Source organism: Mus musculus, chromosome 17 (genome assembly GCF_000001635.26).
Source record: "Mus musculus strain C57BL/6J chromosome 17, GRCm38.p6 C57BL/6J".
Lineage (NCBI taxonomy): Eukaryota > Metazoa > Chordata > Mammalia > Rodentia > Muridae > Mus > Mus musculus.
Window position 1 is genome coordinate 49,614,862 of NC_000083.6, and position 20,637 is coordinate 49,635,498.

Genomic DNA, 20,637 nt, shown 5'->3' on the forward strand with positions numbered 1-20,637 from the left:
AACCAAAAAAGGTCATTTCTGCAATGCGTGATAAACGGCAGACTGACTTCAGAGAGACGTACAGGAGTTAAGGAATGCGGAAGGACTTGTTAAGGAAATAGACACACTCGGGCTTGCAAACTCTTTAACCCACATCCCAAGAGCATCTCCCACGGACATGCGCGGCGATCCCTGCTCGGTCCCGCCCCTCAGCCCCTCCTTTTAGTCCACGACCAATTAGGGATAGGAGGCGGGAACCCGGGGCCGCGGTGCTGCTTGGGTAGCATCTTTGGTTACTGTTGCTAGGGCAGCGGTGTCTGCGGGAGGTGGGAATAGGAAGTTTTAGGTGGTCCGGACTCGGAAAGGTCAAGGGTCAGTGCGGAGTCTCCGCTGGTGATGGTGAAGCAGACGATCCAGATTTTCGCTAGGGTGAAGCCCACCGTGCGGAAGCAGCAGCAAGGGGTACGGACCATCGGGCCGGGTGTGGGTCGTGTGGGGCAGTCGGCGCGGGGCGGTCACGCACACTGCAGCCCCGAGGGAGGACGGAGCCCGCCCACAACCTCAGCCCCGCGCCCCGTACACGTGAGCACACTCTAGCACACTCGTGCACGTGGACATGTTTGCACACTCACCTGCTCTGTATTTCTTGCACTCTTCTGGATCACTGCCTCCCAGCCCTGCACACGGAGCTCCCAACAGGGGCTGACCTGTCCCCAGTAGGGCGACCAGTGGGCAAGTATTGTGATGCACCCTCCTAGCAGGATTACACAATTTCAGAAACGTGCACACACTTGACTTCGTGGCCTGCTGGTTTTCTTACCTAACTGCTTTGCTGTTAGGGGTTTTCCTTTGTTTCGCTTTGTTGTTGTTTCGACGTGCATTCATTGTTAAGTGTGCCATGTGTCCCCACACAAGAAACATGTTCCACTCCCCGAAAAGCACTGATCAGCCTTCTTGAGGTGTGTACGAAATCCAGAAGTTTGCCAAGGTGGTGAAGATAGGCGTTCCCTCTCTGCCTCCAGAGTGAGCATGGTCACAGCTGCTGTTTGGAGAAACCACCACTCCCCAGTTGACTTTTCTGGCTTATTTCTGGTCCTCTGCTGGGGACTCTTGTCAATGTCCTCATTTTACACATGAGGACACTGTGTGACAGGTTAAGTAAAATGGCCAGGGTGCCCAGCTTGTGAATAGCAGGAACTGACTTTTAATTTTAATTTGTTTGTTCGTCTTGAGACAGGGTCTCACTATGCCAGGTTGAACTTGAATTCAGAGAGATCTGTCTTCCTCTGCCCCTGAAACGCTGGGATTAAAGGTGTTCACCACTACTCCTGCATTTAGTTTGAAATGTTAATTTTGCATCTGTATCAAGAACTTTAATTGCTTTTGAACTCTCTCCATGTCCCCACTCATCTTTCTCCCTCTCCCATCCAAACCTGCCTCTTATTTGTGGGGTGCAAGGCACTGAGTTTAGTTTTCATTAAGGCTTTTGAAGATAACATTTTCTCTTCAGAAAACAAACAACCCCCCCAACACACACACCACACCACACACACACACACACACACACACACACACACACACACACACGCTTTTTCTGACTCCCAAAGTGAATATTCAGGCAATTTGGTTCGTATTTATAAATGTGTAGAATAAGTGTACAGTTAACAATGTTTTGTCTCTATTCTGTTTCAGTGTTGTGTGTATGTAAACATGTAACATTATGTCATCTTATAATTTAGAATCTGTCTCTGGTAATTTACGTTCTGTTTGTTTGTTTGTTTGTTTGTTTGTTTGTTTGTTGAGACAGGGTTTCTCTGTATAGCCCTGGCTGTCCTGGAATTCAAACTGTAGACCAGGCTGGCCTCGAACTCAGAAATCCACCTGCCTCTGCCTCCCGAGTGCTGGGATTAAAGGTGTGCGCCACCACTGCCCGGTGGTAATTTACATTCTTAAAACAAAGAGATTATAATATCTCTGCCATCAGCAGCAGCAGTGGCCCTTTATCTCATGACAAACATTCAGGAGAAGTTATGGGAAAAGACTCCAAAGAAAAAAATTAGTCATTAAAAACTTGCTTTTTATTTTATATGTAGGAGAGTTTTGACTGCATGTCCATATGTGTACCACACGCATGCAGTGCCTGCAGAGGCCAGTAAAGACCATTGGATTTCCTGGAACTGGAGTTACAAATGGTCTGAGTTGTCACCTGGGTGCTGGGAATTGAACCCAGGTCCTTCTTGTAAGAACAGTAAGTGCACTTAACCACTGAGCCGTCTCTACAGGCCCAATATTAGCCATGTTTAAAGAAACAAGCAGGGCGGTGGTGGCGCACGCCTTTAATCCCAGCACTCGGGAGGCAGAGGCAGGCGGATTTCTGAGTTCGAGGCCAGCCTGGTCTACAAAGTGAGTTCCAGGACAGCCAGGGCTACACAGAGAAACCCTGTCTCGAAAAAGAAAGGAAGGAAGGAAGGAAGGAAGGAAGGAAGGAAGGAAGGAAGGAAGGGAGGGGAGGGAGGGAGGGAGGGAGGGAGGGAGGGAGGAAGGAAGGAAGGAAGGGGAGGGAGGGAGGGAGGGAGGAAGAAAGGAAGGAAGAAAGCGAAATGAAACAATAGGGAGGAACCCCTGGGTTTGCTTGCCTCTGACTCTCCTCAGTCACCATCACAGAAACCTTTGAAAGCACATGTAATACTGACCTTCTGGTCGGTCCTTAGCCTTTGTGCTACTTAGTGGTCAGAAAGCAGGTGGCCATGGGGAAGGAGGCAGGCAGCGGTAGACTGGGGAGCTCGTGAGGAGTTTTGATCTAGCGAACTCTTTGAGCCATTACATACTGAACTATACACATTTATAGATTAGGCCAGGCCTGGTGGCGCATACCTGCAAATCCCAGCACTCAGTGGTGGGGGTAGCTGGGTGAGAGGAGACTGAACCAGGAGGATTGCTGTGAGTTTGAGGTCAGCCTGGGCCACATAGTGAGCACCATGCTAGTGTTGGTTACTACCTTATGAGACCCTGGTTTTGGAATTTTTTTAAAATATTTGGGTGAGGTGACACACACCTCCAATCTCAGTAGCAGGGAGGCAGAGACAGGTGAGTCTCTGTGAATTCAAGTCTAACCAGGTCTTCATATTGAGTTCCAGGACAGCCAACCCTTCACTGAGACCCTATCTCAAAAGTAACACACACACACACACACACACACACACACACACACACACACACACACACGGGGTGGGGGGAGGGTGTGGAGAGAGAGAGAGAGAGAACAATGAGCAAACAAAATGAATTTTTTTTGGCTTCTTTATCTAAAAAGTAAGTGTCCTGCCTCAGATGATAAATCTTAATAAAAGAAAGGCTGAAAGCCACCCTATAAGACTAAAGTGTCTGGTTCTAAGAACTTTCTTTTTCTTCTCTTTTGATGGTGGTAATGCTGGGATTTGAACCAGGTCCACTAGGGTGGTAGGGAACACCTTGCCACTGTACTGCCTCCTAGCTCTCTAAGGACTTCACAGTGCCTTGGAGAGTTTCTTAGTCACAGCGCTGGAAATTCGTTTCCTATCCCAGTCCCTTCTTTTCTGACTACTGAGTGTAGAGAGATTCCAGTTGTTTGTGAAGCTTTCATCTTTCCATTTTTGACGATGTGAGTGTCTTTGGGTGGGTGTGTGCAGGTGACCATGGACACCTGAGCATCCAGAAGGGAGCAGCAGATCCCCTAGAGCTGGTGGCTCTGGGTGCTGGGGACCAAACTTGTGCCATCCTGAAGAGTAGCAAGCACTCGTAACCACCGAGATCTCGAGCTTCCAGGCCAAGATGCAGATTGTTTTCTAAACGTGTGTGTCACCCCAGTTTTGTGTCACCCCAGTTTTGTGTATTTGTGCAAACCTGTTCCTTTCCTTCGCTGTCTATCTATTCAACTGGCAATGCCGTACAGGATAGAGCTTTTGAAAGTCTCTTGGGAGAAAGAAATCTAGTCGGAAAGCTTTGAACCCTCAAACGCAGCCCCTCCTCTCTCTGATTTCATTGATTTTATTTCAGAAAATAACTTTCTGACCTGAACTTTTCAAGTTTTAAGTAAGGTGTTTCAAAAAGAATCTGCTTAAGCCATGGCATGGTGGCACATGGCCATTTCTCCCAGCTCTTGGAGTTAGGGGCAACAAGAGGTGGCTCTCTGCCAGCTGGGTCAACAGAGCGAGATCCAAGTCAACCAGGATTGCATAGTGAGACCCTGTCTCAAATTTTTTAAAAAAAAATCTGCATTGGGAATTATTCGTAGTTTCTGTGAACGTAGGTAGGCTTTCCCTGGGTAGTAATGTGAGTCTTACCCTCTAATCATGCATCTAAATGAGTCTAACTTAAACAGGGAGTCTTGCCTGTAAGAAAGCACTTCATTTCCTGGTGAAAGACAAGAAGACTCTTTTTGAATTTTCTTTTTATGGTATATTACAAATACTTCCATTTGCATTACGTCATTTGAGCCCTACCCCCAAACACTCCTGCAAGGGACGCTGGATAGTCTGTTTCCCCAACTTTATGTAGAAGGGTCCTTTGATTCTGAGAGCGGTGGCTGGTTTCACACCTGGTAGTTGAGTTCAGCGTGTAGACATTAAATCTCAGCATTTCTTTATAGGCTTGAGTGTTGCTTTTCCTGGCCAAGAAATAAAAGAGTAGGTAACAGAGACAAGAATCAGAAAATGGCACTATTGTTAGGGTTTTAGGGCCCTCTATTTGCATGTTAGCTTGGAAAGTGGAGGTGATTTCTCCAAGGTCACTTAGCAAGTAGAGGCTGAGCTTAGACAACAGGCAAAAGACATCAAAAGAAAATGAAAGCACACCTGTCACCTCAACCCACATGATTTATCAGGTTCCAGAATCTTGGGATTCTGGGGGATGTAACATGAACGTGGACACTCCTGTTAGCTCTCTGAGACAGTTCAGACCTCAGAGTTGTGTCCCTATGTCTGTGGCTCACACATGCTCAGAAGTGCTGATGGGTGGGTCGTAGCGCCCATAATGTGAATTTCTCTTGAATAGGGAAGTGGTTCTTACCGTAAAGCTTTGAAGGATCTTCTCAAGACAGCAAGGATGTATTCACACAACCAAATTTGCATATGCAATTGTCTGAAGATGAGCACAGCCTTGATACAGCACTGTGGTGGTTTGGAAGTAACTGCCCCCCCCCCCCATAAGCTCAGACATTTGAGGACTTGGTCCAGCTGTCGGCGCTCTTTCAGGAAGCTATGGATCCTTTAGAGGCTGCAGCCTTGCTGGGGGAAGTACATCACCCGGCTGGGCTTTGTGGGTTTATAGCCTTGTCCCACTTCCAGGTCGCTGTCTTTGTTTGAAGATGTGATCCCTTAGTTTCGTGCCCTGGCTGCCTGATGCTATGCCCCATCCCCCTACACCATTACAGACTCTCTCACAGGACCCATAAGCCAAAATAAACTCTTTCTTGCATATGTAGCTTCTGGTAGCTAATACAAGCATCAATTTAGATTTTTTAACTCTTGTTTTGTTCTATGCATTTGTTTGAGCCCAGTGACAGTTCATATTATATGTAAAATTATATGTATAATTATATATGCTTTATGTATGATCTGTAAAGGTATACGCATTCTACTATATTATGGATATTATGCTATGATGTTTTGTCACAAAAGCAATTTTTATACCATTACAGTGCTAATCATATCCAGGTCAGAGGTCATGCTGGAATTTTGTCATTTAGGTCCCCTGTTTGTTGTTCTTGTATTTGCAGATTTACTCCATAGATGAAGATGAAAAATTAACGCATAGCTTGGAAATTGTCTTACCCCGAGACCTGGCAGATGGATTCGTAAACAACAAACGAGAAAGCTACAAGTTTAAGTAAGCATCATATCCCTCCTCCTTGTTTCTGCTTTGTCACTGAGCAAATGCTTGTCCCATGCCAGTCCTGAGGTCATCAGCCCCATTTCTATGGCAAGCGTAGCATGGCCACATCTGGTCCATAGAACTCAAGTTTATGAGTTTTGAAAGGTAGGTTTCTGTGTTTGAGATTATATTCCAGGGCTGGAGAGATAGCTCTGGCCATAAAATACTTGCCTTCCAAGCCTGAGAATTTGAGTCCTAATTTGAAAGCTGAACACAGAATACACTCCCGAAACCCCAGGAAGGGCAAGATGGGAGGCAGAGACAGGTGGGGCCCTGTGAGCCCACAAGCCAGCCAACCTGACTGAGTTCCAGGCCAGTGAGAGGTCCCTTTCTCAGAGGGCAGAAGGGAACCCTGAGAATGGACATGTGAAGTTGTCCTCTGACCTGTTCACATATATTGTGAACATGTGCACCTGTCCGCACACAGATTGCACAGACATGAATACATATATACACATATGGATAATAAAGAAATAACACAGTTACAGGCTCAGATTCCACTTTGTTTTGCTCCCTGTGAGTTTCTAGTGTTATTGTTTACCTGTTCTGCCCATTATGAGTTAGTCCCTGCACAAAGTCCGTGAATGTGTAAATGTGATTAAAGGTGAGATGTTAAGGTCCAGTCTCTGTGTTATTTAAGTAGTCTTTCTTTGCAATATAAGTGATACATGGGTCTAAAGCACACATGTACATATTGGATGTCCCACGGAACATCTACTTGAATTGTGTCTATCCTGAAATGAAGTACTCTGTATAGTATTTATTTATTCCAAAGACTCCATATGAACAATATAGAGAGAATATAAAATATCTCAGGAACTTTTTTATATTGACAAAAATCTGGACATTTGGGGTTAAATGTTGTTACTCTAATTAGCAACAACTACTTTGTATGTTATGAAGTTTGATCTTGAAGTCTTCATTCTTAAGTAGGTAGATAATAGAGAAATTTGGATTGTTCTTGTTCTACTATTCTTTTAAAAAAAACCACAGGATGTAATTTTAAAATGATTTAATGATTACAAAGTTTTAAAAAAATAATTTTTAAAAAACTAAATTTAGTATAAAAATATATTTGTGTGTACACACATAAGTTCAGGTACCCATGGAGGCCAGAAGAGGGTGTTGGATCCTCTGGGTTTGGCCTTAGAGGTAGATGCAAGCTGCCCTGCAGAGTGCTGGAAACTGAACTTGGGTCCTCTCAAAAAACAGCAAGTTCTCTTAACCTTAAAGGCTGAGCCATCTCTCTGACCACACAGTCCAAGGAATTCAATACATTTTGTGAGTATTACTCTAAAATTATATCTCAATCTAATCAAAACTTTGATAGAAGGCCTAACATGTGGGAGGCCCTTGATATGTGATTTGTGATGGGCCGACCAAAATGAACTTTGTACAGGGAACCTTTCAGAATATATCCTGTGGTGACTCCGTGTCATCTTGAAGGCTCCTGGTACAGCTTGGTTAGATGGATTTCCTAGTCCTCAGGGAAGTGTGGTGGGGAACGCTTTATTGACTCAAGGTCCCCAGACACCAGATGGAAGAAGCCAGAGAGCCCTGTTCAGCAGCAGCCTCCCAGAGACTCTGCAGGAGGGCTAATACAATACCAGAGATCAGAGTCCCCTGAGCTCTTTAGAACCCACACTTGCATGGTGGTCATGTGTTCTGTGGACCTCTGTGCCATGCTGGTATAGAGTGTGAAGCAGAGATTCAGACACACTAACAGCAAATGCTACCACATCATATATGCATTTGCCTCCTGTGTCCTCAGACCAGTGGCTCTCAACCTGTGAGTCGGGACCCTTGTCAGGGTCAAATAACCTTTTCACAGGGATCGCCTAAGACCATGGGAAAACAGATATTCACACAATTCATAACAGTGGCAAAACTACAGTTATGAAGCAGCAGTGGGATTATTTTTGTGGTTGGGGCGTCACCACAACACGAGGAACTCTATTAAAGAGTCATGAGATTAGCAAGGCTGAGAGCCACTGCTCTGGGCAGTTCACCATTTGCTCAGCTCGGATGAAGGTTGACAAACCCTCGGGATCCTTTGAAGTTAATATTGGTCTCTGGCGATACATTCCTTTCTGCTTTATATTTCTAATCTTAACTCTGGACATCCATCAGCACATGGTAACAACTGTATTATGTGTCCCCCACAGTCTTGCTGCCTTAGTTGAATATGTGCAGTTGACTCTTGTAGGTAGGCATGTTGACCAGAGGTCTGTAACCACCCTGAAAGTTCCTTAAGATGCCCTCAAAAGTATTGCTTGGAGGTTTTAAAGACCGTGTCCTCTCAACTTTTATTTCGTTTTAGAAGATTAAGATGCTGGGAAAAGATCTTGGTTGATAAAGTGCTTACTTTGAAAGCTCGAGAACCTGAGTTTGACCCCTAGAACCCAAACCCACATTGCTTCAACAACAACAACAACTACTACTACTACTATTTTAATTATTATTTTTTCACTTTACATCCCAATCCTAGCCCTCCATCTATCTTCTTCTTCCAGTCCCATCCTTATAAAGTGCTTCTCCCTTAACGCTCCTCAGAGAAGAAGGCCCCTTGGGTACTACCCCATCCTGGAGCACCACCGGGGGTTATGGAGACTGAAGCGGCCACCTCCTATAGCCAGGTGGCACTGCCAGTGGAGGGAGGGGACATCAACCCACCCACAAAACCTTCAACCCAACATTTGTCGTGCCTACAAGATGTACAGGGATAAAAATGGAGCAGAGATTGTGAGACTTGCCAACCAGTGACTAGATCCACATTTTAAAAGCCAGATGGGTTGACATGCTATGATCCTAGAACCAGGGAGGTAGAGACAGGTAAGTCATTAGGACTTATTGGCCAGCCAGCCTAGCCTACTTGGAGAATTCCAGGGCAACAAGAGACTGCCTTTAAAGCCCAAAGTGAGTGAAACCTGAGGAATACACCCAACGTTGTTTTCTGATCTACACACATACACACAGAGACATATAGAAACAGCCTCTGTCTCTGTCTATCTCTAGTATTCATGCAGCTGTACTTACAAACACACACACACACACACACACACACACACACACACACACACACACACACATCCCAGATCTCCTTTCCCTGCCATTCTAATAAAGACCCGACTCTGCAGAGCACATGAGTGTTCCCTGACTTTTGAATCATTGGCAAGAAAATGAGACAGCAGCACCCTAAAGCCAGTCGTAGGAGGGGGTGCCTAATACGTGGGCAGTGAACTGCAGTCTCTGCTTTCTGTCCAGGGATCACACACTTCACATGTGCATGCTTTCCTCACAGGGCAGGCAAACATCAGGGGTCCGGAAGCCTTTTTACATCCCCTCCGTGGGTTTCCAACCCATGTGGTTCTTGAGGCTTGACTCTGATGCCAGCCACAGACACTGCCCCTCTTGAGGGCTAAAAATACACAGTTTATCATTTGGTTCAAAGCTGGTGTGATTTTTTTTTTCCAGAGGGGGAGAGTTGTACAGATCTTGTCAAAGCCATATTGTTTACCCACCATTTGTGAACAAGATTACAATAACACAGTGTGGGAGATGACAGAGCCAACATTGTGTTAGGTTAGGTAGGCCTGGTGATGTCACTGCGGGTCGTTTACCAACCTGTTTCTGAAAACAAGATCCACTAATCCAGTAGCATTGGAAGGTTCGGCCTTGAGATAATTACCATTTTCATATTGCAGGTTTCAAAGGATTTTTGACCAAGAGGCTAAGCAAGAGATCATTTTCGAGATCATTGCCAAACCAGTCGCCGAGAGGTAGGATTGCCCAGGCTCTGTTCTGGGCCCCAGGCTTTTCATCTTGTGTTCAATCCTCGAGTGATTGTGGTAATTTGTTTCGATGTATCAATCTTACGCTCAGGCCTCAGGGCATGAAACGGTGATAGCATTAATTATTTCTATTAATAGCTGTTTGTTTTGGACTCAGACTGAGAATCCTGAAGCGAGGCAGAGATGAGGACAGACTAGCTATTCTTTTAGTCTCTTTTTGAAAGGTCCAGTGTGGGGCTGGAGGGATGACTCAGGGGTTAGGAGCGCTTTATGCACTTGCAGAGGCCAGAGTTCAGTTTCCAGAATCCGCTGAGTAGCCCACAACCTGCTGTAACGCCAGTTCCAAGGATCTGACACCCTCTCTGGCCTTCAAGGGCGCCTTTGCACACATGCACACATACTAATATGCACACACACACACAAGGAGATCCTTTCAAAGGTTTCTTAACCACAACTTATACATGCTGACACTATTCAAAGTGGTGTGACTACTGGTGTGGGAAATCTAGAAATTTCTGCCTGCTATTTCAGTTCTTTCCTTGGTTCAAATTTTCTTTTATTGTTACTATTATGATTTTAATTTCCATGCGTGTCTGTGTGGTGTATATATGTATGTATACATGCATGCATGTCTGTGTGGGTGTGTATGTATGCGTGCATGTATGCATGTGCACGTGTGCATACATATGTTTGTGTGCATGTGTGAGGGTGTGTGCAAGTATATGTGCTTGCATGTGCATGCCTTTATGTGCACATGTGCATGCACGTGTATGTGTATGTGCTTGTGTGTGAGTATGCATGAACTCAACTGTTCTTGGAGTGTGGAAACTACAGATCACTGAAGATCGCCATTGAGATGTTTTCCTCAATGGCTTCACTACCTCATTTTTTTGAGACAGTCTTTCATTGAACCTGAAGTCACCATTCCAGGAAGATTGATAGGCCTGTGAGATCCTAGGTTCTGCCTGTTTCATTCCCAGTGATGGGGCCAAGGGCATTGGCTGCTATGCCAGGCTTCCAACAGGAGTGCTGGAATCTGAACTCACATTCCCATTCTCATGTGGCAAACAAGCACTTTACCCATTGAGCCATTCCCACCAGTATTTCAAATAATCAGGTGAACAAAGAATATGGTTAAAAGATGACAATCCGGAGGCATAACAATGGTTTTTTCTATTCCTCTTCAGCTTGGTCCTTACTTCCTAGGGCCATCCCTTTTAGTATTCCTAGACAGTTCCAGGCTGGTGAGTGGAGTAATGAAATTTGCACAACAGTCCTAGACAATCAGATGTAAACATATCAATGTATCTTGGCAAATTCTCTGGATCTGGGTCTCAATCTCATTGGCAAACCTGTCTCCAAAACTATTTATATTACTATTCATAGCAGTAGCAAAATTACACTCACAAAGTGGCACTGACAATAGTTTTTATGGTTGTGGGGGTGGGGAGTCACAGCATTAGGAAGGTTGAGAGCCACTGGTATAGTTATGCCCTTGGAAAACAGAAAGTCCTTTGTGTGGAATCTCACCAAGAGCAACTGCTAATCAGGCTGCTTTCTGACACTTAAGCCATCAGAATGGTTCACTAACTATTCATTCATCTTTACAGATAAGATAACACTTATGTCTGCTAAATGAAGCCAAATTTCTAGTCCAGTAGCTCATGTCACTCTCCTGGGAACGCTGGGGGTAAGCCTACTGTAACACCTTGTCCCTCACACTTCTGTGTTATGGATCTTGCTCAAAGCAAGCTCTTTCTGTCTCATACAGTCATCCTTCTCTGATAAAATACAATCAAACAGACTTTAAATAGTTTCATCTATAACCACAGTCAGGCAGTATTTCTTTGGATGTAATTCTGGTGGCCCCAGTCAGACGTCAAACATGGCTGAAATTACATTCCTTTCAGCAATCATTTGGGTTAGGTTATTTTTTTTTCAGAGAGAGAGCCTTGCATTTAATTTTAAAAATTTGTATTTGTGTGTATGCATATGAAATTACACATGTGTGTAGGTACCTACAGTGGGTACTTCATCCGCTTGAACTGGAGATATGGGTGGCCATCAGTAAACATGTGGGTCCTGGGATCCAAACTCAAGTTCTCTGCAAGAGAACTTGAAAGTGCCCCTGACCATTGAACTATCCCTCCCTCCTGTAGCCTTTGTATTTTATTTGGCAACCTTTACTCATTCGTGGAGGGAACCTCATTTCTGTTTCCTGAGGAGCTGGGGTCTTCTTCCTTTACTGACTCCCCACGTCCAGTCCCCCCCCCCCTTCCTCAGCTTTTCTTTATCTCAGATCTTTATCTGAAGATGATGAAAAGTTCACAGATGACTCCAGGATATTTTTAGCCAATCCTATTCGCCTTACTGCCCTTCCAAGGATTGATAGACGGTGAAGGTCAAGGGAAGGGAAGGCCTTCTGGGAAACTCTCCCTGCACAGATGGGTAGTGTGGACAGCTGGCAAGACTTTTTACTCCACTGTTTGGGTTTGTAAGTGACTATCCATAGCATAGCCATACTTAAGACATACACTAAATAGCCTGGGTGTGACTGGCTACACCAGTGAGCTTGCTCAGTTCTTTGTCACTTGTAGATTAAACAGGGGCATGCGCTCGCCTGGCATAAATTCTACCCTCCTCTGCGAATTTTGAGCTTCTATTTTATACCCACTCTGTGTTCTGTGTCGGAATCTACAGCATATCACTTGCCATTGTCAGATAATGCTAAGAATACTTTTATGTGTGAAATAGAGTGTGCCTTGACAGCTTCAGAGCACTTTCCGGGGGAGAATCTCACTCAGTTCCTCTACGAATCTTGTGGAGTCTCAGATATGACAACTCTTGCTTTCAGTGAGAAGGCAGGACACTGGGCCTCTGACGGACATTCGCTCGACCATGCAGTAGAGAAGCTGTAGCCGTGAGGTGGGAGCAGATCTTCCCCTCCCTCTGAGTGGACCTCGTGCTGCTGAGAGGGTCATGGGATGCTTTCATCACAGTTTAGCGTCAGTCACCCCTGCCAAACTCCTGGGTGCCACTTGTCACTGAGAGGTTATTTCTTCCCAACCTCATCCCGTCTCCCTCTCAGCATAGCTCAACCACATGACTCAGATCCCTCCCCCTGGACTTTGAGACAGGGCAAGCTGAGATGTGGGTCTGACTGGGGCTGCATGTGTGCTCAGGGGGAGGGGCTAATGAAAGCAAAACTTCCCTTTCACTTCCCAGTTCCTGGATTTTTTTCTCCCTGTGAGGCATGTCCACAGTCTCTGATGGTCCCATAGCTCACTCACTTTCAGTCATAGTTCCATGAGCTCAAATGACAGGTATTTCTTTCATTTGCCCCTAAAATATCTTCATTCTGTATAAATACTCTCAGAAGAAAAGAACTAGAACATATTATTCAAACTATTCATCATTCATTCAGTGGAATAATCAAGTCAATTCACTCATTCATTCATTCATTCATTCATTCATTCATTCATTTCGAGACAGAGTCTCACTACATAGCCCTGGTAGGCCTGGAAATCACCATGTAGACCTGGCTGGTCTCAAACTCACAGAGATCTGCCAGCCTCTGAGATAAATGGGCAATGTTCAGTGACTATTATCCTAGTGATGGGTCAGGCCCAGACTATAATCCTAGCTCTTAAAAGGCTGAGGCAGGAATTCCCTAATTGAAGGCCAACCTGGTCTATAGGATTGACACACACACAAACATACAGATTTAAAAAGAAAACAGTAAAATCACACACACACACACACACACACACACACACACACACCTTCTAACCAAGTCTCTGTTCATATGTCACCTTCCTAAGAAGGCACACCCTGGCCACCCTTGTTGAAATTATGTGCGCTCCCTCACCACCACAGCATTCCTGATGTCTCCTCCTCCACTACCTGGTGTATATTTCTGATGCCATTTCCTCGTGCACTCTCTGTTGTCCACTGCCTGCTGTCTTTGCTGTCAGGTCAGAGATTATCTGTGTGGATCACCAGACACCTGTGGCAGTCACCGCAGTAGGTATCCAGCAGGTACCTGTGGAATTAGTGTTGTCTGAAAGCGCCCAGATAAACACACAGTTTCATTTGGGCCTGAATTATACACAGAACAGCGAGGGAATCGTTCTTGTCACACAAAAGGCAAATCACATCCTCGAGTCTTTAAATTGTTCACAGCTAACGCTGTGTTTTACTGATTTTAATCAATGGAAACTCCCATAGTGGAGCCGCGAGCTCACTGTGTGCTCCTGGGGGGAGGGGGTTGTCATTGTTACATGTTTTGAGCTACAAAAGGCTTTCAGAACACTGAAAACTTGGTTAAAAAACAAAGACAGAGTAAAAACAAAAAACAAAAAACAACAAAACCTCTCCGTGGGTTTAATTAATGGTTACTTGCTAAGAATATTTGTTTCCAGGTGGAAGAGAAGGCTCGGCAGTTAAGAGCACTTGCTGTTCGTGTGGAGGACCACATTCACGTCCGAGCACCTTCGCGACAGCTTACAATTGCTCATGATTCCTTCTAGCTCTGGTGATCCCACACCCTCTTCTGGCCTCTTTGGGCATTGCACCCATTTGCACATATATACATACATGCACATACACATAATTGAAAATAAATATTTATTTTAAAACGATATTTATCTCTTCTGAGGCCCCATTTTCCCCTCCATCTTAGTGTTAACTATAGTAAGAATCTAACAATCCAAATAAGCCCACATAAAAGACACACAATCCAGATATTTTATTTAAAAACTATATGCCTAGATTGGCAGATCTAAGACTGTACTAACTTATTGCCCAGTTATAATGTCCCTTGTTACTTGCTGTTTCTCCTGGCCACACAGTTCTGGTTCATGGTGACTTCCTTCTCTCCCCCCACCGCCACCTGTAACCCTCTTTCTCAAACCTCCATTCCCATCTTTCTCTCCCAGTCACAGGCTATTTACCAGTTAAATATGACATCCCCCGAGTACGTGAGGATCTGCTCGTTGGGAACAGCCACCTCTTGAGGACCTAGTATTTAATACTGGAATACAAGCAGCGTCAGACCAACCCACTACATTAAAGCGTACAGTGTGTGTTTGCTGAAGAGTGTTGTTTCTCCAGCTTTAGGTCCTGGCTGGTTTTGTTAGGATTGTTTGTATTCATGACTAAATATCCTTCATTCATGGTTCTTCGGGAGTTCACATGCCTCCTAGTTATTAACCTGTGTTCATGCCCAAGAAATAGAATTCAGACAATCAGTATTTCCCTTTGTCTCTGTTTTAATCTGGTGTCATTTTATAATGAGAACACCAAGTTTTCTTCAATTACTTTTAATTAGGAAAATTATTTTATAAAATAACTGAATTGTGGGTTAGACATAAAGTTCAGTGGAAAAACATTTGGCTAGCATGTATGAGGCCCTAAACCCAGTACACACACACATGTGCACACACACACACCTATGCCTGTCATGTACTATAAAGATAGTCTTGTGTGTGTGTGTGTGTGTATGTGTGTGATGAGTGCTTATATGGTATATCATGTAATTGCTTTTGTATGTATTGCTGTGTGTGCACTTGTATGTGGGGCTACACATGCATGTTGGGGTCAAAGTGACATCTGCTATCTTCCTCTTCCTTTCCACATTATTTTCTGAAGCAGAGTCTGCCACTGAAGCTGTACTGACCTGCCAAGCTAGGTCCCCAGGTCCTCTCCTACCTCAACTCCATGCAGCACTGGGGTTTCAGGTGCACATCTCTACACCCGGCTTTTCACGTGGGAGTTTCAGATCTGAGTTTAGGTGACCATGCTTGCGTGCTGCTTTGCCGACGGAGGTCTTTGCAGCCCGCCAGCCTTTGCTTCTTTAATGGAAGAGATTGCACTGAAAGACTTTTGTGTTGTTCCCATTTCTGAAAAAAAAAAAGGAAATATTAATATCAGAACAACCAAATCTGGATTTCCAAGAAAGTCACCAAATAATGAGTTGCTTAAGGTACTCAGCCAAAGTTAATTGTAGATTTCATGCTAAAATTTGGCTAGCAACTTCAAAAATAACTAAAAGAGCTGAAGCTTGGAATTCCAGTATTCCAGACTGAGGCAGGAGGATGGACTCAAGTTCAACACCAACCTGGCTTACAGAATTCTAAGTCATCCTGGTCCAAAACCAAGTCAATGGCAATGACAATACTAATAACAGTAGAGGGTTGATGACCAAAGAGGGAGGGACAGCCACACAGCTACACCCATGCCTCAGGGCATAGGTAAAGTCAGAGACCCGTCTCCACAGCGCATCTGATTTTGTCAAGGTGACTGTTAGCATTAGCCAACTAAGGTTGGAAGGAACTTCTGGACCTTTAAACTCCCGTCCTTGAGTGGGATCTGCCACCAGCCAGGAGGTTCCACATACTCAGTAGCTCTGAGACTCAGAGGCATCCCACGTCGATGGTGTCTGATGCAGACTTCATTTAGAAGCCACACAATCAGAAAGCCCCTCTCCCTCTGCCATCAAGCTTGCATCTGTCCTTCCTCAGCCTGTGTTCATCTTCTGTCTAAATGTCTCTCTTACCTTTATGGTGGGGGCTTTGCCCTTTGGTTCCAGTTGTCTCTTTCAACATTGCCTGTTCTGGTTCAAGGCCAATTGAGCTTGTAAGAATTCATAAATGATAACCCAGGAGGTCTAGTTAAATAGAAATCACATGCAAACTCACTGCAAGGGCCATGCTATACTAAAAACCATTCAATGTGTGTCTGAAAGGCAAACTTTAGTGGCCATCATGCACTCTTTTCTGACATCTCTGCTTTGTATGCTTGCCCTGTGGTCTTGTTTCTATACATTTTGTGGTTGTTGAAATTCTACTCTGCACCAGTGGGCAGAGCTGTGCAGATAATGACCCTGCTCCCAGGCCACATTTCCCTTCGCCTGCACCTGCTTCCATCTGCCCCCCTCTTGTTGGCTTCCCATCTCCCTCCACACCCCGTTCCTGTCCCAGGCAGTGTCTATGCCTGCCACTTTGAAGTTAACCTGAGTCCTTACCCTCATCCTCACGGTTCTGCCCAGAAGGCCTTAAGTTTGGGTGAAGACCTCATGCAAGACCACGTTACGGACTCTAAGAGTTGGGGAAACTGGCAACAGAAAAAGACTTCTGGAGTCAGCACAGACGACAAGTAATTAGCTAAGTCAAGATCAAATGCTTGGGGATTCCCACAGGTTTCTGGCAGCATTCGCCTGTGTTACAACCCAGGACTTCACTGAAGCTACATGCAGTGCATCATGTGACTTCCATGCAGCCCTTGGTCTGAACACACAGCTCAAGGGCTCTACCCCACACCTGCCTTCAGGCCATCCATTGCCTACATTGGAGACTATTGTAGTGGAGTGTATATACTGTAATTGTTTTTGTTTTTGTTTTTGTTTTTGTTTTCTGACAAAGTTTCTATGAGTAGATCAGGCTGGTCTTGAGCCCAGAGATTTGCCTGCCTCTGTCTCCCAAGCGCTGGGGCTTAAGGGCGTGTGCCACTGCTGTCCGGCTGCACTGTCATGTTTTAACTGAGCAAACAAGGTTGCTGCTCTTATAGGAACACAGTATTTTCATTATTGAAGATAAAGACTAAGCATTTCCTACTGTCCCTCTTCAGTCTGGAGATGAGCATCTCTTTGTGTACTACAAAATTAGATCTGAGTTTCATAAAAGCAAGCCATTAAATTAACTTCATCTAGGTTAGGACAGACTTTCCAGAATGCCTCTAAACATGCTTCTACTGCTTTATAGTGCATATTTACGAAGAATGGCACTCTCAGAATTGATAACTATCAAGTCGATGCATCGATAACTCGGAAAGTCACTGAAGACCTCTATTCCCAAGTACCAAACATCCAGCCAAGACTTCGTCATTATACAGGCACATCTCTTTCATTTGTATGCAAATACGATTTTACCTTTAATAAATACCAAAATGTGTGTGTGTGTGTGTGTGTGCCAAAGAATTGTTCTTAAATAAACTTCTGGGGGCTGTTGAGGTAGCTTTGTAGGTAATGGTGCATGTATGGAATGAGGGAAATGACTCCACAGAGTTATCCTCTGATGTTCACACTCAGACTCTCTCTCTCTCTCTCTCTCTCTCTCTCTCTCTCTCTCTCTCTCTCTCTCATGCACACACTCACACACATAATAGAATAAAATCAATTTTCAACAAATTCATTTTTATATTTATTTTATTACTTTAAAATAATAGTTTGTTAAGTCTTTGATTTTTTTTCTTTTATTGAAAATAAGACATCATCATACAGTATATTCTTTCTGATTATGGTTTCCACTCCTCTGGCATCTTGTTAATTCTTTTGAAAAATGCATGCAGTGTATTTTGATCCAATTTGCCCCTTCTCTCCCAGGTCTTTCCAGACCCATCCTCTCCACGCTCAATTCTCAACCTATCCAACTTAAGTATTCACTTTGTAAACAACCCACTGATTCCGGTTTGTGTTACCTACATAGCCTGAGGCTGCACAAATTTCTTGGGTCAAAAGGAGCCATCAGTGGAAAGGTTGAGGAAGTCTGGATCTATCCAGTCCGTCCTGTGTCTGGGCGACTCTTTCTGTGTTTTCTCTGGGTTTGCTGTCTTTTCTGACCCTCTCTCCCCTCTTCAGTCCTGCTGCCCTCCTGGACCAGGCTTTCCTCCCTCGCCCGCTGTGCACTGTGCCTGTGTTCCTCGGCAGCTTGCAGCTTCACGTCTGAGTTGACCTCCTTTTCAGAACACACCTCCTTCAGTATGACGTCATACTGCAACTCCTTTGGCTAGGCTCTGAATCCTGTCCTCAGGGTTCTCACCATTTCATTCGTGTTTGCTGCAATTGCTCCCTTTTCAATTCTAGATTCAGGTATTTGGGTCTCCTCATTCTCTTGGTTAATTTGGCTTAGAATTTGTCAGTCTTATTTATATTTTCATTGGTGTTTTGTATTATTGTCCGGTGTGGGGTTTTGTTGATTTTCTTGGTTTTGGCTCACTAAGTTTGACACAGATCTTGGATATCTCTCCCCGTCTGTTGTTTGTTTTGACAAGTGAGGTGAGATATATGTCATTGTGTGCATATATGAGATCCTCAAAAAATAGAGAAGTTTGAACAGATATTTTAGGTCATCTGGCTCACAAGCTACATGGCAGCTCCTCCGTTCCTATCACTATGCTTGTAGATGCTACATAATGAAGTATATGTACCCTGGTGCAAAATTTAAAATATCCTAACTGTGCAAACCTCCCACAGGGGATGCAATTCAGGATTAGCTGGACCTATTCACAATGACTGGGAAGTCTCCCATGCCTTCTTGTGCTTCTTAGTTTGTGACAGAAACCTGCAGCTTTGGGGCATGCATCTCTGTGTAACTGGTGACACTTCCTTCAGGGGTTTGGCTTGGAGGCAAGTGGCTCCAGCAGCTTCTTAGGAAATGTTAAGAGGAGCCTCTGCTGGCTCCTGTAATACACCTCTCCTTCCTTTCTCTCAGACTATAATAAACGGAATGAGTTCTCCATTTTAGCCTTGACCTAGCAACATGAAGATGAGGCTGTGCTGACTGTGAGCATCTGTACAGCTCGGTGCATCTTCACAATCATTAGTGTCCATGTGACACAGTGAAAAACGATGCATGCTCGATTGGGTCAAAGTGATTTAAGCTGCTTCGTGACTTCAGTGCAGTAAGAGCTGAAGCTGCGTCTGTGCATTTGGGTCGCTCGATCTTCCACCTCCCATTCACCCGTGTCCTCCCGTAGCAGGCCACCTCATGTAGCAGGCTTCTCAGTGGACCTGCCATCTGAATTCCCAGATGCCATTTGAAGTCCTCACAGGATGGCCGGGGCAATGTTTCAGTGACAAAGAGCCTGCACTCACAACTGCCTGTATCTCCAACTCTAGGATATCTGACCTCTTTTTCTGCCCCCACAGGTCCTGGACTCGTATGCATCCCCTCAATACATGCTATAGGTGAAATGACACGTATGTTGACTCGGGACTCCCGAGACCAGGTTCTCAGCACAAAGGAGATTCATTTGCCCCAAAGGGACAGAGGGCAGGGAATAAGAGCCAAAGACAGGAGATAGAGGAGAAGGGAGAAGGGGAAGGGAGCAGGGGAGAGGGGCCATGGATGCCTCTGGATAGAGGGGAGACAGACATGGCCCACAGGAAAATGGCAGTTTATAAACATAAGAGGGGACACCCAGTGTTAGAATGAGGTAATTAATTTTACTTGGGCATGTTAATTAGGTGAGCCAAAGGGGGCTTTTAATTGCTGGACTTCAATACTTGGAAAGCTGGACCCTGCTAGTCAGCTTCAGAAGGAGGAAGTGGCCAAATAAGGGAATAAACCTTTCAGAATGTAATCTAATGGTTTTTAGCACGGCAGAGGGAATGGAGAAAAGCAAGGCCCGCCAGAGCCATGTTTGCCATGCTCGGGTGGCTCGAGTCCCTTCAATAAGAGGTGGGATGAAAGCAGGCAGTGGTCTTCTCCCTTTTGTGGTCTCTCCAGGTCTGCTTGCTTTAGATTCAACTCAACCAGTGCTCTATAACTCTCTCCTGGACCCTGGTCACCTTCCCTTCTAAGTCTAGATGGATAGGCGATGACAGAACAGAACTGCCAGCCACAGGTTTTAACACGATTCTCGTGGCTGCTCTGTATGTCACGTCTTTGTATAAAAGCTTTCTATGAGTAGAGTGCACTGTCTACTCCCTAGTGGGATCCTTGCTAGCAATGCCCTTCAACCGGAAATGGTCTTCTCATTCCATGGAAGAGCAAAGTACAATGGAGCAATGCTAAGGGACCTACAAAGGTCACGTAGCTGAAAGCAAGGCCGGCTACAGGCTACGTGTTCCAACCACCAGACTGTACCAGCATGTGATGAATGGGAAAGTGACTACACCATTGTCCAGGATAATGTTCACTGGGAAGGATAGATCAGAATGGTCCCTGCTGGTGACAGGTAA

The 20,637-nt window shown here is 44.9% G+C and overlaps 1 protein-coding gene across 3 annotated transcripts in view; it reads left to right on the plus strand.

The window, feature by feature from the left end:
- Positions 1-236: 236 nt before the first annotated feature.
- Kif6 (kinesin family member 6) overlaps positions 237-20,637 on the plus strand; it is a 294,750-nt gene continuing 274,349 nt past the window's right edge. For 2 of the 3 annotated variants that reach the window (XM_006524391.4, XM_006524393.4), the window contains exons 1-3: positions 237-441; positions 5,732-5,841; positions 9,591-9,665. In XM_006524391.4, coding sequence (XP_006524454.1) covers positions 376-441; positions 5,732-5,841; positions 9,591-9,665 — 251 coding nt within the window. In that variant the 5' untranslated portion in view covers positions 237-375. The remainder of the gene's footprint in view (positions 442-5,731; positions 5,842-9,590; positions 9,666-20,637) is intronic. The other variant, NM_177052.3, reaches the window with a different exon arrangement.